The 14,607-nt window shown below is 47.2% G+C and overlaps 2 protein-coding genes across 4 annotated transcripts; one reads left to right on the top strand and one right to left on the bottom strand.

Moving 5' to 3' along the window:
• Positions 1–3,913: 3,913 nt before the first annotated feature.
• LOC112884357 (transcription factor ILR3-like) lies at positions 3,914–6,049 on the top strand. 2 transcript variants are annotated; one of them, XM_025949735.1, is made up of 5 exons: positions 3,915–4,264; positions 4,403–4,471; positions 5,069–5,146; positions 5,267–5,429; positions 5,522–6,049. In XM_025949735.1, exons 1-5 carry the CDS (start codon positions 4,155–4,157, stop codon positions 5,789–5,791), a joined length of 690 nt encoding a protein of 229 aa, XP_025805520.1. In that variant the 5' UTR covers positions 3,915–4,154; the 3' UTR covers positions 5,792–6,049. The 2 variants fall into 2 exon arrangements, with proteins under 2 accessions (XP_025805521.1, XP_025805520.1); XM_025949736.1 differs by lacking the exon at positions 4,403–4,471 and having other exon boundaries at positions 3,914–4,264.
• A 284-nt stretch (positions 6,050–6,333) lies between these two features.
• LOC112884356 (delta-1-pyrroline-5-carboxylate synthase 1) lies at positions 6,334–13,309 on the bottom strand. 2 transcript variants are annotated; one of them, XM_025949734.1, is made up of 20 exons: positions 12,910–13,309; positions 12,099–12,170; positions 11,810–12,016; positions 11,565–11,726; positions 11,090–11,367; positions 10,548–10,698; positions 10,281–10,445; positions 10,076–10,153; positions 9,873–9,962; positions 9,676–9,762; positions 9,504–9,590; positions 9,337–9,433; positions 9,137–9,240; positions 8,566–8,641; positions 7,906–8,056; positions 7,739–7,807; positions 7,192–7,258; positions 6,977–7,047; positions 6,789–6,868; positions 6,334–6,697 (listed from the first exon to the last, which is right to left on the bottom strand). In XM_025949734.1, exons 1-19 carry the CDS (start codon positions 12,967–12,969, stop codon positions 6,790–6,792), a joined length of 2,151 nt encoding a protein of 716 aa, XP_025805519.1. In that variant the 5' UTR covers positions 12,970–13,309; the 3' UTR covers positions 6,334–6,697; position 6,789. The 2 variants fall into 2 exon arrangements, with proteins under 2 accessions (XP_025805519.1, XP_025805518.1); XM_025949733.1 differs by lacking the exon at positions 12,910–13,309 and adding an exon at positions 12,261–12,858.
• Positions 13,310–14,607: the final 1,298 nt, after the last annotated feature.

The raw sequence follows: 14,607 nt of genomic DNA, 5'->3' as shown, positions 1-14,607 counted from the left end.
CGGTCTGCAGCTCGAGGCAGTCGTTGGCGTCGGTCATGGCGATGACCCAATCCATGAGCAAGTCCTCCCACTTGGCGCTAGAGAAGGCGCTGATGTAGGAGCTAGACATCCCAGGCCGCAGCTGGAAGTAGTAGATGCCGATGGCGCACCTGCTCCTCCCTGACCCGATCAGGGCGTAGAAATACTTGAAGATGGTAACGCAGGGGTGGACTCCCACGAACATCTCCATGAAGTGGACGAACACCGACACGAGGAGAATGGAGTGGGGGGTGAGGTGCTGCAGCTGAAGCTCGAATTCCTCCAAAAGCAAAAGGAAGAAGGAGGAGATCAGAGGAACTAGTCCGCAAGTGATATACGAGTTGAAGAGGACGAATTCCCACGCGACCAGGTCGTTGAGGGAACTCGAACCTGCCCGGATCTTCCTGACAAGTTCCGGCGCGGTCCAACTAAGGAGGCGGCGCACCAAGTCGAGCTGCTCTTGTCGTTGGAAGCGGCGAGGATGGTTGAGAGGAGATATGGTGGAGATTGCCGCAGATGCGAGGGAAAGGATCGTACGGAAGCAGGAAGGGAAGAAAGCACCGGGTGAAAAGAGCAAATCGCAATGGTGCGAGAGAAGACGAAAGGGCACAGCAGCGTCTGGAGAAGGCAAGTGCGAAAATGTAGTCAATCCCTGCGTCGCATGCCTTTAATAAGGTTGTTCCCCCTTTGAACTCCACGGCGACCGGGGGGAACCCGAAGAGTCGATCGCACCAAGCGCCCGCCTCTTACCCCCTATGACCGGTGGGCCCGGGCCCGCCGGTCATTGGCATGGTCGCTGGAGGCGGGAAGAAAAGGTGGAATCTAAACCGCCAGTACAGCGGGAAGTGTGCGGATAAGACGGAAGCTGAACCGTCAGGCACGCTGAATGCGGGCAGTGGACATCGCCTCGGAGATCTTGCCAGAGGGGAAAGTCCTTCTTGCCCCTTCGCAATGGGAGCAACCAGTCCACCCAACACAACATAAGATTATGGCCCCACCTGCGGGTTCATAGCTCACCCGAGGTGGGTCCGGGGGCCTCTATCGGTACCTACAGACAGGGGTACCTTCTACTAGTGTATCTAGTCCAAGGGGTGCAAGGTTATCTGTAACCTCGCACTAAACTTCTGGACGACAGGGCGTAAGGCCCGGACCTGACAACTGGGGGCACGGTCTCCGGACCTCCCCCCACGTAATAGCAGGTCTGGTGCCTCCACGTGCCCGCAAGGACGAAGTGCTCAGGAACAGCTACTACGGCCCCGGACCACCGCGGATGGTCTTAGGCCCCCACGTGTGGAAGCCGGACCCTTAGGAGGCCTGAACGCCTGGGCCAGCTAGGGGGGCTCGGACCTCCCATCCCACCAGGGAGGGGGTCCGATGCTGCCACGTGCCCCTGAAGAAGCGACCGATAAACCAACACCACCACGTGTCCGGTGGATTCAAGCCTTCTGCGAGAAGCCGGCCCAACTACCGCATTAAATGCGGGTGGTTGGGGTGCGCGTACCCAAGACAGAGCATGGGCTGACCTCTGACACGTTGGGCAGGTATGGGTGACGGCACGGTAAGCCCGCCAGTTACCGAGGCGGTTCGCAGAACATGGGGACGTATGGTCACATCACAACGCTGTGCGCGTGGGCGAAGAGTTATTATGACCTGCTGCAGGAAGGCCACAACGTGCGCTGCTACAGTGCGTAAAGGCTACATCACGGCAGGTCAGTATAGCCCATTCGCTTATCAGCGGGAGCTGACTGTACATCGACAGCACGACTCTCTCTACACATGTCAGCGGCAGCAGACCCTATGCTAGCAAAACGGCACAAGACCATATCCAGACGGAGGATACGTACGGAGGCCGACGAGGAAGATCTCCAGATCTGAGGCATTTAATGCTCTAATATGTACGTTATTTAATATATCGCCGGGTCCACCTGTCGGAGCCCCGCTCAGTGTACGCGCTCCCCTTGAGTCTATAAAAGGGAGAGCGCGCACGTTAGGATACACACAGAGGTTCACACTCATGCCGGGTCGGCAGTTTCTCTCCCAAACTTACAAGCAATACATCACACAGTGGACGTAGGGTATTACGCTCAGACGGCCCGAACCACTCTAAACCCGTGTGTGCTACTTGTGTTCATACGCCTCTAGATCGAGCATTACTTGACTACCCCCAAACTCATTCTAAACTAAAATTAGGCGGGTGCACTCCGCCACCCGGCTGGGAAAATCCTCCGACAGTAACCCTTCCCGATTCTAAGAACAACACAGGAAAGATAGGGAATGTAGATTGAATAGGTATGAGTTCCATATATATAAGTAGAAAATCAAACCCTTCAAAGGTATATTCGGTATAAGCACACAATTATTCATAATAAAATGGATATCTTAACCAGTGTAATCTTGGTGGTATTGCTGCAAAGGACTAAAAATTAAATAACTCACCGCACTAGATAAAAAAAATCTTCCTTTTTGCAAGGAGGAAATATCCTGTGAAGAACACCAACGATGCGGGCGGCATGCAAATGGGCTATAGAATATTGTCTACCCTGCGTATTATATTTTTAGCAAAAGGTTTTCGCGGCTGCTCCGAATTAGTGGGGTTTCCGTAGTTTCCACACTACTTCTCTGGTAGTGTCAAGAGCACACGAAAATAAAATTCATTATTGGTTGCTAGTGTGAACCGGTCATCACCTGATGACAGCGCATACGTACCAGACCTGCTATGTTTGAAAAGACAACCATGAAGTCACTATGAGCCTCCGGTGTCGTCATTGTGGCGTTGCTTCCCGTTTAAAAAAGGGCGTCGAGACTCTCTTTGTGAGCTTTGCTTCATGTTTATGGTGCTCGTAATACATAACAATTTTTTGCCCACAAAAAAGGCCATAACATATTATATTGAAGAACATTGCAAAATACAGAACAACGTTGTGCTCGTGGCTTTTTGTTTATTATATTGAAGTAAAAAAATTGTTTGGCATGTAGAGATGAAAAAAACATATTCTTTTTATTCAAAAAGGTGTTTGGTTGATTCACGGTACACAGAAAATATTCAACATCCGGCTCAACCGCAGCGGAACCGTACACCCAAAGGGCCGTGCAGTGCAGAAAAAACTTTCACATGTGACTTGAACACTCAAAATTTATACCTACGGTGTTCCTTCGTCAGAGAAATACCAAGCCGTATATAGCTCTAAACTTCTAATCCAATTTTCATACGGTTCAAGGAAAACTGCCCGCGTCACACGTTGCGGTGATTAGGCTGAACTCAGGCCAAATCGCGCCATGCACACTTTTACTCGTAAAAAAGGAACCTAATTACCTAACTATACGCCACAAAGGCCTCACTCACCTCACGCCCTGTAGGACAGCGGCGGCGCGATGGCAGTGCCGTGCATCTCTGACTGTGCTCTCCTCGCGCCATGGCCTTCGCCATCGCCGTAACGGCCTCCCTTTATGGCTGGCTTTACATCGCCGTGGCTACTACTAGACCGCAGTGCCGCTGAAAACCGAAAGGCCTCCGAATCTCGACCCCTCGGCCGCTGCTGCTGCGCATTCCGAAATGGACCCGGCGCCGGCGAACCGGCCGGTCCCCGGTGCCGCTGCGATGTGGACCCGCACGACACGGGCTCCCCCACGCGACCCGGCTCAGCTCAGCTCCGCACGAGCCTCGCGGCCGCGCCAACCCCACTGGAATTCCCGACCCCTATTTTTCTTTTCGTTTTTTCCTGAAGCGACCAGCGCGACACGCACCCGACCGATTAAACTAGCGATTCCGTCGGAACCATCCGCCCGCCGCGGCGGGGCCCGGGGGCGAGAGCGAGCGAGCCAGCCACGCGACCCCATTCGCCGATTCGCCCGCCCGCCCGCACCCAGGCCGTTTTTTTATTCGCGAAAAGCCACCCCGCGGGAGGGAGGGAGAGGGAGCCCCGCCCCCGGCGTCCGTCCATGTCGCGTGTTGTTTAGACGCGCCAAAAGGCTAAAGGCGAGGCTGGGGCGGGCACAAGCACGAGCACGCGATCCACCCCGCACACGGCAAGCAAGCGGAGGCAAAGGCGAAGGCGAGGCTACCCCCTCCCCCGGCTCGTGCTCGCCCCGCGCCCCCGCTCCAAAAGATCTGCTGGTGACTCGCTGCGCGGGCCGCGATGAGCTGCGGGGGGCAGGCCGGCGGGTGGCTGCTGGACTACGGGCTGGTGGAGGAGGAGATCCAGGGCTCCGAGTTCATCTACATGGTCGACGACCCGGCCGTCTCCAGGTGAGGGACCGAGGGAGCTGCTCCTCCGCCGCCGGTTCGGCGCGGTCCTCCTTGATGCTTCTTTGTTTGGTGGTTTGGATGGATTTTTTATGGGTTGTTGGCTAGCTGCTGGTGGTGCCTGATTGGTTCCGTTTGCAGCGTGATACTGGGGTTCGATGCTCCCAGGAAGGAGGACGGCGTCCAGGACAACCCCGCCGCTAAGAAGAGGCAATCCTCTTACCTTGTTCCTTTCAGTTGATCTTTAGCCTCTATAGTTAGGCTTGGTGATTTTAGCGAGCTGTGGAGCCTGCGGTGACATAATCACGACTAGTTTGGGCTGCTGCTTGTTTGTTACCAGTATCACCTATCACCTTCTTCTTGAGTTATCTAGCATATAATAAACTATTCATTTAGCAGTTCTCTGAATTTGTTCAGGAGGAAGGTAGAACTGGTGTTAGTTCAGGAATCGGCTGTCTGTCTGTTAGCTTATCGATCTCAAAAGAAAACCAGCAGAGTACTCGATTTTAATTTTGAGGTTATGATGCTGCACATAAAAGATAGAGTATTAATTTGCAGACACATCTACCAAATTTGATGTCTCATAATTGTACTCCACTTTGGGAGCTTTGGCATGTGCCGATCCATGATCTGTGGCCCGGTTTCACTGTACAGTCAAAGTCAGAACTAGCACAGTGTTGCCGGAAAGTGGATAGCGTCCACATCGCAGATGCCGGGGGCTATCACAAACTTTAGGACCAATTCTGTTGCCCGCGTGTCCACGAGCATAATTTGACGGGGTTTCTTGTTTCCCTTTCTTCTTTTCAGATCCCGCCCGGAGTCCAGCGCCCCGCCCGGCACTAAGGCTTGCCGTGAAAAGCTCCGGCGAGACAGGCTCAACGAGAGGTGTGTTCCAGAGTTCAGACTTTCAGTGGCCAATATGAATCTCCCAAAGCGTAGGCACGTTCAGCACTTGTAACACGAGTGTGATCATCTTCAACCATCTGCTTTGATGTGCTACTCCAGGTTCAACGAGCTCTGTGCCATCCTGGAGCCCGGCAAGCCGCCCAAGGCCGACAAAGTTGCCATTCTAAGCGACGCTGCCCGCCTCCTGAGCCAGCTGCGTGCTGAGGCCCAGAAGCTGAAGCAGTCAAATGAATCGCTCCAGGACTCCATCAAGAGCCTCAAGGTATTAACTGACACGGCGTCTGGATATAATTCCTATGAACTCGAAGCATGTGGTATGTTCAGAGATTTTACCATTCAAATGTGTGACCGCAGGCTGAGAAGTCCGAGCTGCGCGACGAGAAGACGAAGCTGAAGGCCGAGAGGGAGAGGCTGGAGCAGATGCTCAAGGGCGTCGGCGCCGCGGCCGCCCCGGCGCCCTTCGTCCCGCACCCGGCACCGTCGTTCCACCCGGCTGCGTTTGCCCAGGCCGGCAAGTTCGTCCCGTACCCCAGCTACCCGCCGCCGGCCGCGTTCTGGCAGTGGATACCGCCGACGTCCCTGGACACGTCCAAGGACCCCGCGCACTGGCCGCCGGTCGCGTAGTCGGCCAGCTGGTCGTGGCATCATTGCTCGGTGATGCATCGCCGCGTGTACTGGGCTTGCTCGCGGTGTAGAATTTGACCGAGGCACGCCTGAAGAAAACTTCGGGGGTTGCTGATTGTGTAGCAGTGTTTGTGCTTGTGTCGTGGATAAAGATCAGTGAGTGACGGGATATACTAAAATTCAGCTGATCATTGCCGATTGGAGAAGTCTATGTAACAGCCCTAACTTTAAAGCAATGAAGGTGATATGATTAAACCAGGCCGATGTTCTCAGAGAACGCTGAAAAATCGGGTTATTTGGACAAAGATCTTCGACTATTCAAGCCTAGCTGTCCTTAAACTCATCTATGACAGCTAGTCAAACCTGGCTGCCCTCAAAACTGCGCCCATGAACAAACCAGAAAGTTGGGGGAAGCTTGAAATTCCTGCTTTCTATGATTGGAGATGTAGAAGTAACAACTCTGACGGACAGTGTCATGAGATCAAATTAGGATGCCTAAGATCAGGCAACAACAAACAACTCGATGCTAGCAAACAACAAAGTGAACACAAGAATTACAATATTATATGGTTCGATTAGACCAAAATAAGCAAAACAAAACAATGCAATCGGTTTCTCTGTTTCAACCTGCACATAGCTTCGGTACAATAGTGCTCACTCTCTTACTCTCAGCACCGTTTTACTTTATTGTAACACTGGGGAGGCTGGGGCCTCCACTCTCACACAGAATGACCTACCGAAACAACGCAATAAGATGTTTTTTTTGTGCAGAATGACCGAATAATGCAATCTATGGATTCGCCGTCCTCAATCTCCAAAAGATTAACCATTTTCTGCTTGTTGTCTGATGAAACTAATAGACTTCACTGGATAAGCACTGAATCATCTATCAGGCTCAAACGCAACCTGCAAAATTGCATAGAAAAGTTCATTTCTACCCCCTACCATTTAATAGTATGCAATATGACTTGCAACAGCTAAATTAATCATTACTTGCCTCATTGCAAAGAAAGGTTCTTATGGGTGTATGCAACATCCTTGTCACCATTCACCACTTGCCCACTCCCACGCATGATCCTACATATTAAAATTGGCACATGGTTGCGTGGTTATTCATACACAATAGCAGGGAAAAGCAAATAGACGAATAACTGAAGGACAGGGATTGAATGAAAAGCTACTTACCAACGTGTTGTTAAGAGACCTTCAACACCCACTGGTCCGCGAGCATGTATGCGCCCTGTGCTTATGCCAACCTATTGAAGACATTGCAAAAGTTCAAATATGAAGACAAATGGTAACTGGTCAACAAAACAACATATAAAGTTACTTATGCCAACCAACTAAAAATATTCACATTGGTTCAATAACCAAAAACAGCCATAAAAGAAACGAATTACCTCAGCACCCAATCCAAAGCGAGCCCCATCAGAGAATCGTGTACTTGCATTATGAAACACAGCAGCACTGTTGTAAAATATAAGCAAAACAGAACATTTGTTAGATACCCAATCATCAATGATTTAAAAAACAACAATAATGCGAACAGGCCTCTAGCTTAATTGGTTAGGTGGCTCTAGTAGCACTCCTCAGATCCTGGGTTCGACTCCCCATGGGAGCAAATTTCAGGCTGGGGTTAAAAAAAATCCCCTCGCCTGTCCCACGCCAAGGCCCAGGTCTAAGGCCCGGCCCAGGTCGTTGGTCGTCTCACACGGGCTATGATGCCGATGTGTAAGGGTAGGGCAGAGGTTCGGGGGTTTTCTCATCCTGCATGAGAAGGTCTTCTCTTATCAAAAATGCCCGGGGGCTGTCTTACCCCCTGCAGGCCGAGTTTTTTTAAAAACAATAATAATGAACTTGAAAACAGTAATAAAACAACGTCATCATTAATTGCACAATAGTAAAAATGAATAAAAAAAAAGAAGGGCTGCTGAAGTTTAAACATACCTATCAACTTGACGCAGAAAAGTTTCTGCTACTTTGCTATCTGTAGTGACAATGCAATCTGTATGTGCACTGAAATGGGAGGACAAAGCCAATAAGACAAAGTTAAACTTCTCAGGTATATTACATTTTAACAATTGAAGAGGGAGAGAGACGACAACAGAAGGTACCTTCCATAACGATGTATATGGTCAATTGCTGATTGTACATCATCAACAAATTCAACTGTGCAGGCCATAGAGCTATACTCGTGATGGAATGAATCTGCTTTTGGAATGGACAGTACTTCGTGCGCAACAGGCCCTCCATAAATAGAAACTCCTGAAATACATCGTACTTTTCTTTCTAAGCAGTGAAACAAAAAAAATGAAAGCGATGAACAAATAGCCCTCCAAAACAATCGACAAGCTCCACGATCTTTTATGAACCCTAACACGGGACAGCCTACATGGTTACATTACCTCAATAAAGCACGACGTATCCAAAGTGTCAAAAAAATGCCACGATACAAGAGAGCTAGAGATCTGCTAACAATAATACTAACAAATAAGTAGTCGGATATAATTAATTGGCCTGTTTCAGGCATTATGGTGCTTTTGTTTTGTTTTCCACAAATACACTTCTTTTCTTGTGCTCACTGCCAACCTTTTTTCTTTGTCCAATCCTAGCATAAGTATAATATGAGAATTTCAAAAGATTATCTAAAGCAGTACAGCTAACTTGATTCTACAACAGAACAAAATGTAGAACAACAATGCCAGGATAACTGTATCAAGCAACAGGGAGCTGTTATATTCGTAGGTTGAGCGAGTAAAGAGTGAAAAATAAACCTTCTGTTTTGAGTGATATCAGTATGTCATCAAGACTTGCAGACTTTATAAGATCTTTATGAACAAGTAATGTTTCCTGCAGGAAAAAGCAAATGTTATTTACCTGAAAAATGAGTAGCAACATCACAGGAGTTATGCTTAAGAAAATTTCTTAACTACCAAAACGATATCAACTTTGCAAGTAAAGGTTCTTCAAAGCAAAAGGTTTATTTACAAGGAATTAACATCTTAATATGAAAAAACAACACTTGAATATGAAAATTTTAGTTGCATATTAAGTTAATTTGCGAGAGAAAAGGTTAACGCCTTATCGGTGAATCAAGGATGACATTTCCTTCTATGATTATCGGCTATGAACATCTCTCTTTTGGAAAGAAAAAACACAACATACTAAGGACGTTTAAACAGAAACTGATTAGCTCAGTCTCAGCATACAGTTCAGTTATATTATATGTATAAAGGTTATTTACTTGGCTCTCTTGAATTAAAGATGCACCATCAAAGTTATGTACAATGGAAGCTGAAAAGAAGATGCATTATACACTATACATTGTACCAAATTAGAAAATACCATTGCATTGCAGGCTGCTGGGTAATCAATTTTGGCATCCATCACAATTCGTTTCGCTATATCCATGTCAGCTGATTTGTCAATGTATACATGACAGACACCATCTGCAGAGAAAAATTATCAAAATCATATAACAGTCAACATATTTTAAAATTGTAGCTAACTGTTTGTACTGAAATAACGTTGCAAGATATTTTTACCTGCATGGCCAAGAACAGGGATCTTAGTTGATGCCTTGATTTGAGAAACCAGCTTATTGCTACCTCTTGGAATTACGAGATCAATGACATCATCAAGCTGCACAGCGTATTATGAGTTTAGGCACATTGGTACAATTATTATTTTTTAATATTTATTGCACACTCACCTTTAGCAAGTCAGCAATCTCATCTCTACTTGTAACAAGGCCAATAAGTCTTTTACCAACATTGTCAGGAAGGGCATCAGTTATAACCTACAAGGGAAAAAAATCCTTAGGATAGGAAGCTAAGACATGCCATATTAATAGTAACCTACAAGCACACAGCATAAGAAAATACCTTATGCAGTATTGTGTTTGATCTCATGGCTTCTTTTCCACCTTTAAGGAGAAGGCCATTACCACTTCGAATTGCTAAAGATGCAATCTGCACGATGGTATCAAGGCTTAAAGAGAGTCTACTAATATGCTTAAGTACAACACATGCATAAGGCAACTGACGGAAAATTAACTATAGTAAATTATATAAAAAAATACCTGGACCAAGGCATCTGGCCGGGACTCGAAAACAATCAAAAGCACACCCAAAGGGCAAGATGTTTTCTCCAGAACTAAATTTTCAGCAACCTGAAATGGTACTCTTTTGGTTACAGTATTTGCAGATGTAACATTTTACCATTTCTGCAAAGATAGCAGCTTCCTTTCTTGGAGAGTTTAAACTTAGTATAAGAAGAAGTCACCTCTGTTCGTTTGAGTATTTGGTTGATAGGGTCTTCCATATTCGCAAGAGTGCGGATGGATTTTGCAAGGCTTGCTATCTGAACAATAATGCAATAAAAGATGAATCAGAGGAAATTATAGCATGAAAGGAAAAAGAATGCAACAAAATTTCAACAAATCGTAACTTGGAATTAATATCTAATTGCAGTTATATACTGCACCTACCTTTCCTGGCTTCAGGGTCAATCTAGCAACCAAAGATTTCTCATATCCAGCATCTTGTGCTGCAAGTACATCTGCTTCATTCTCAGCTCTAATTAAATCCTCATTTGCCTCTAGAGCATCCGCAACATCTAATAATATTTTCTTGCGCTCATCTGAAGACAAATTCTGTTTCAGATGTCCACAGAATTAGTATAACACATCCAGAAAAACAAAGTTGGTCAATAGTACTTTGCATCTTTCAGCGCGTATTATGTTGGGATAACATACCTGTAGGCGCCTGGAACACTCTCTTGCAGCAACAGCCATCTCACGAGCACTAACATCGTTGGATGGTTCCCACAAACTTGCATCCTTATGAAAGAGAGTACCAATTTTCTCTCCTTGAAGAACTCTAACAATGCTCTGAGATGCAAATCCACTTCAAGAATAGTAACCAAGTTAAACCTCTGCAACAATATTTTTTGGAGACAGACATATCTTGCAGCATATGGACTTTACTAGGTTCTATCAAGGGACAAATGAACTCAATTTTCACAAGCTATAAGGGATGAACCACATAGAACTTCATAGGTATCAAACAAAATCCATGATAATGCTTCCTGAATTAAAAAGAAACGAACAGTATGTTGAAGCAAGGATGCAGCATAAGATATGAGGAGCATGAAATGTGTGAAAGCGATTGTTCTTTCAAAAACTTCTTCATTCAGATGTAAGTTATACATGAGTCATATAGCAGGCCATAACAAATATACAATGAGGTAGAATAGTAGTGTGACTAAAATATCTAAAATTAAGACAACATTCAATACCTTGTAATAACAACGGGCGTGCCACTGTTTGAAGCCACAAAAGCGGCCTTCACTTTAGCAGTCATTCCTCCTCTACCTACACGTGACTTGTCCCCAAATGTAATTTCATTGTGATGTTTCTCCTTAATGTAGGTATGTATGATCTTTGATTGAGGTTCACTTGGTGGACCACTGTAGAGGCCATCCACATCACTTAGAAGAACAAGAAGGTCAGCTTTGAGTTCAATTGCTAGCAGACCTGCTAAACTGTCATTATCCCAAAATATACCAGAGGAATCCTGTAAAAAGAAATTGCTGGTTAGCATCAGAATAAGAATGCTAACACTCTTGATGCTTTCTATAGGAACTAGAGCTGTCTTTTCCCCATACATAGATTAGGGTCCAAGTGCATAATGGCAATATCACACTTATAAAACAGCACAGTACAAATAAATATGCTCCAAATTCCGAAATTACTGAATAGTACAACACACACCTCATATGGAGCCTTTCTAGTGCTGATAGCATCATTTTCATTGAATACTGGTACAACTTTAAGATCTAACAGTGACTCAACAGTCTCGCGGAGCCTCTCCCGGAAGTTTGGATTCTCAAAATCACTATCTGTCACAAGAAGTTGAGAAGAAGATACATCAAGCTGCATCACAAGAAGTTCATCATTAGAAACAGATGAGCAAGGTACTTTGTCAGTAAATTTCAATGGTAAGTTAACAAACACACTTGGGTAAATAACATGTCGTAAAGAGCCATGAGGCCACTCTGACCAACAGCAGCACAAGCCTTTCCATCCAGTTCCATCTGTGGCTTTTGCAGATCAGCAAAGCTGCTATTGACAAGCTTCCGGTACTTGAGCCTTTGCCTCCCCACACCGACAGCACCAGAGGTGACCATGATCACCTCGTATCCAAGAGTGTTCAGTTCCTTCACCTACATTCAAATATTTGGCTAAGAATCTTCACCTACTTCTCATTGTTTGTTAGAACAATCTGAAGTTCGGCAGAATCAATACCTGCTCGCACAGAGCTCCAAGCCTGCCTAAAGCCAATCGCCCATCGTGTCTGGTGACAACTGCAGTGCCCACCTGCCACGCAAAAAGGTAAGAATCAGTTGTAATCAAACCCAGATATGGAGGAGATCCAGACTGATGCCTCAGACGGACAGGTATACTTGCCAAAAGTTGCCAGCTTTGTGGACTGCACGCTACAAATGCCCAGCTCGAAGCAACACGTTTCATGCCTTTTTTTTCCGAGACCAAAATGTTTCATCGCCCTTTGCCCGTTCAATTCCAAAAACTAATCCAGCTCCCAGTATTCCTCCAAAAAAACAGAGGAGAAAAATACAGGGGATTCGAACAACGTGTATATCACATATGAAAAGCACCAAAGACCTCGCGAGAGCATCGAAATTCAGATATGATGGCATCTACACGCATTTCCCATCCGATAGAAATCAGAACGAACGTACACAGATTATGACTCCTAAACACAGAGGAGTCAACGAACATCGCGATGCGTACCAACTTCGCCATCAACCCGTCACCTCAAGTACTCAAGTACAAGTGAGGGAAGCAAAATCTAAAACCCAAACAAAACCCTCCTGCCTCACCACTCGTCCAGACGAAGAGAATCCAAAATCGAACAAGATTACTCCACAATTATTTTGCGCTACGATCCAAAAGAAAAAAAGATATACGAATAAGAAATGAAGCAGAACATGAAGAACGCAATGCAAACAGAACCGGAGAAACCCACCACGAATCCGCAAAGGACTTAGATCTAACAGGTCAGCCGGCGGTGCCAGTCGGATGATTCGTTAATCACCTTGATGATGACGCGTTTCACGTCCTTCATGAAGCTTCGGGTCCGGTCCGCGGTCGCCATGCCTGGCGGCGGCGCTTCTAGCTCGACGCCGCCCCTGGTCCTCCGTCTCCCCCCTCCTCGTCACTTATCCAGTTTTTTTTCGGTGGGGGCGAGCTCTTTCTCGCCGCCTCGTCGCCGCAATCGCGAGGAGGGCGGAGGAGAGAGAGGAGTGGGTTTTGAAGTGGTGGTGGGATGGGTGAGGGCGCAGAAATCCTCGACCACCAGGCACCAGCGCAACAACCTGCCGCGGGATCCTCTGCGCCGCCGCCACCCTACAAGGATTTATCTATCCGAGTAGGGGATCGACGGAGGAGGAGAGACGGGGGCGCACGGCTCCTCCGCCAACGTGGCTCGTCTGATCCGCGAAGTCTCGTGGGCGCACGTACCCCGGCGGCGTTGGGTGGGTCGTTCGACTCTAGAATAGGGATTTTGTTGCAAAATGCGGTTAAGATGTGTTGACCACGCTTTTTTTTCAAAAAAAAATGATTTTAGGGTTTTGCCAGAAGGAGGACCGTCAGTGGTCGGTAATGGCGGTCGCGACGCTGGGTTTGAATGGAAGTGAGGCTGACTACGTTACATTTTAAGAAGGGGGTTGAATGGAAGCAGTTTTAAATGTGTATAGCGAGACAAACAATGGAAATGGAGACAAGATAGAGAGGTTAGTATGACTGTATGATGAAACAAAGACGATGAGTCGTGTCCTCCACGTACTTCTGGCTACGTGTGATGGAATAAATAAGAGTTTTAATTTTAAATTAATCCGAAGATAAAATATGACCATGACGAAAAGTGCGTACAGAAAATGAACATATAAAAACATGCTGATCAAGCGATTTAAGATAAAATATTGCAGCAGCAGGATCAACCCTAACCAGATCATACTAGGTATGAAAGACGTAATTAGGGACAGAAAACCGTACGTCTCTAGGCTGACCGGAATAACCGGGTAAAGAAGATGACGGCGACGATCAGCACCTCCGCGCGCTTGACAACGCCGAGTCGCGCCCCATTGACGAGGAGGAAGACGAGCCGTGGCGACGAGGACGTAGAGGATGGCGATGTGGAAGCATTCGAGCAGTCGCGCAGAGCGCTTTTCAAAAACCTTATTCGCCTTCTCCCGGTGCAGGATCGCTGAGGACGAGGTTCCGGAGACCTACTCTCCCGATCGCCGGTGCACGCCGACGAATGGGATGAAGTAGCGTACGCGGCAACGCAGCAGGCAGGCTGAGGCGTGAGGCGCGTTGTGCGTTTTGTATCTTCTGTATCCGGCACTCGTGCGTCCTAAAAACCAAGTCGGTTACGAGTCCCAAAATTCCGCAAGGATTGGACCGGATTTTTGGCGGACCGTTCACGCGCACGTCGCGTGCGCGCGCCCTTCGCCCGAGCCCGGCCCGGCGGGGCGGGGCGGGGCGAGCGCGCGCGTGTTCTTCCTTCTTCCTCTCACCCACACTTGCAAGAGCATGAGAGCATCCAACTATTTAAGTTGGATTTCCTCCACCTCCACTAGCAAGGTGGGACTAAATTGTTGCCATGCACCTTTGCACTAATGGGTCTTTGAGATTTTATTCCAATTATTTGGATTTACATGGTGGGCCTTTGCACTGCTAGGCCCAAATATTCCAACAATCCCCCACCAGATCTCAAAGTCTCATTATGATT

The sequence above is a fragment of the Panicum hallii genome, chromosome 3, assembly GCF_002211085.1.
Source record: "Panicum hallii strain FIL2 chromosome 3, PHallii_v3.1, whole genome shotgun sequence".
Taxonomy (NCBI): domain Eukaryota; kingdom Viridiplantae; phylum Streptophyta; class Magnoliopsida; order Poales; family Poaceae; genus Panicum; species Panicum hallii.
The sequence above is the reverse complement of the archived record's forward strand: the minus strand, read 5'-3'. Positions and strand labels throughout refer to the sequence as shown.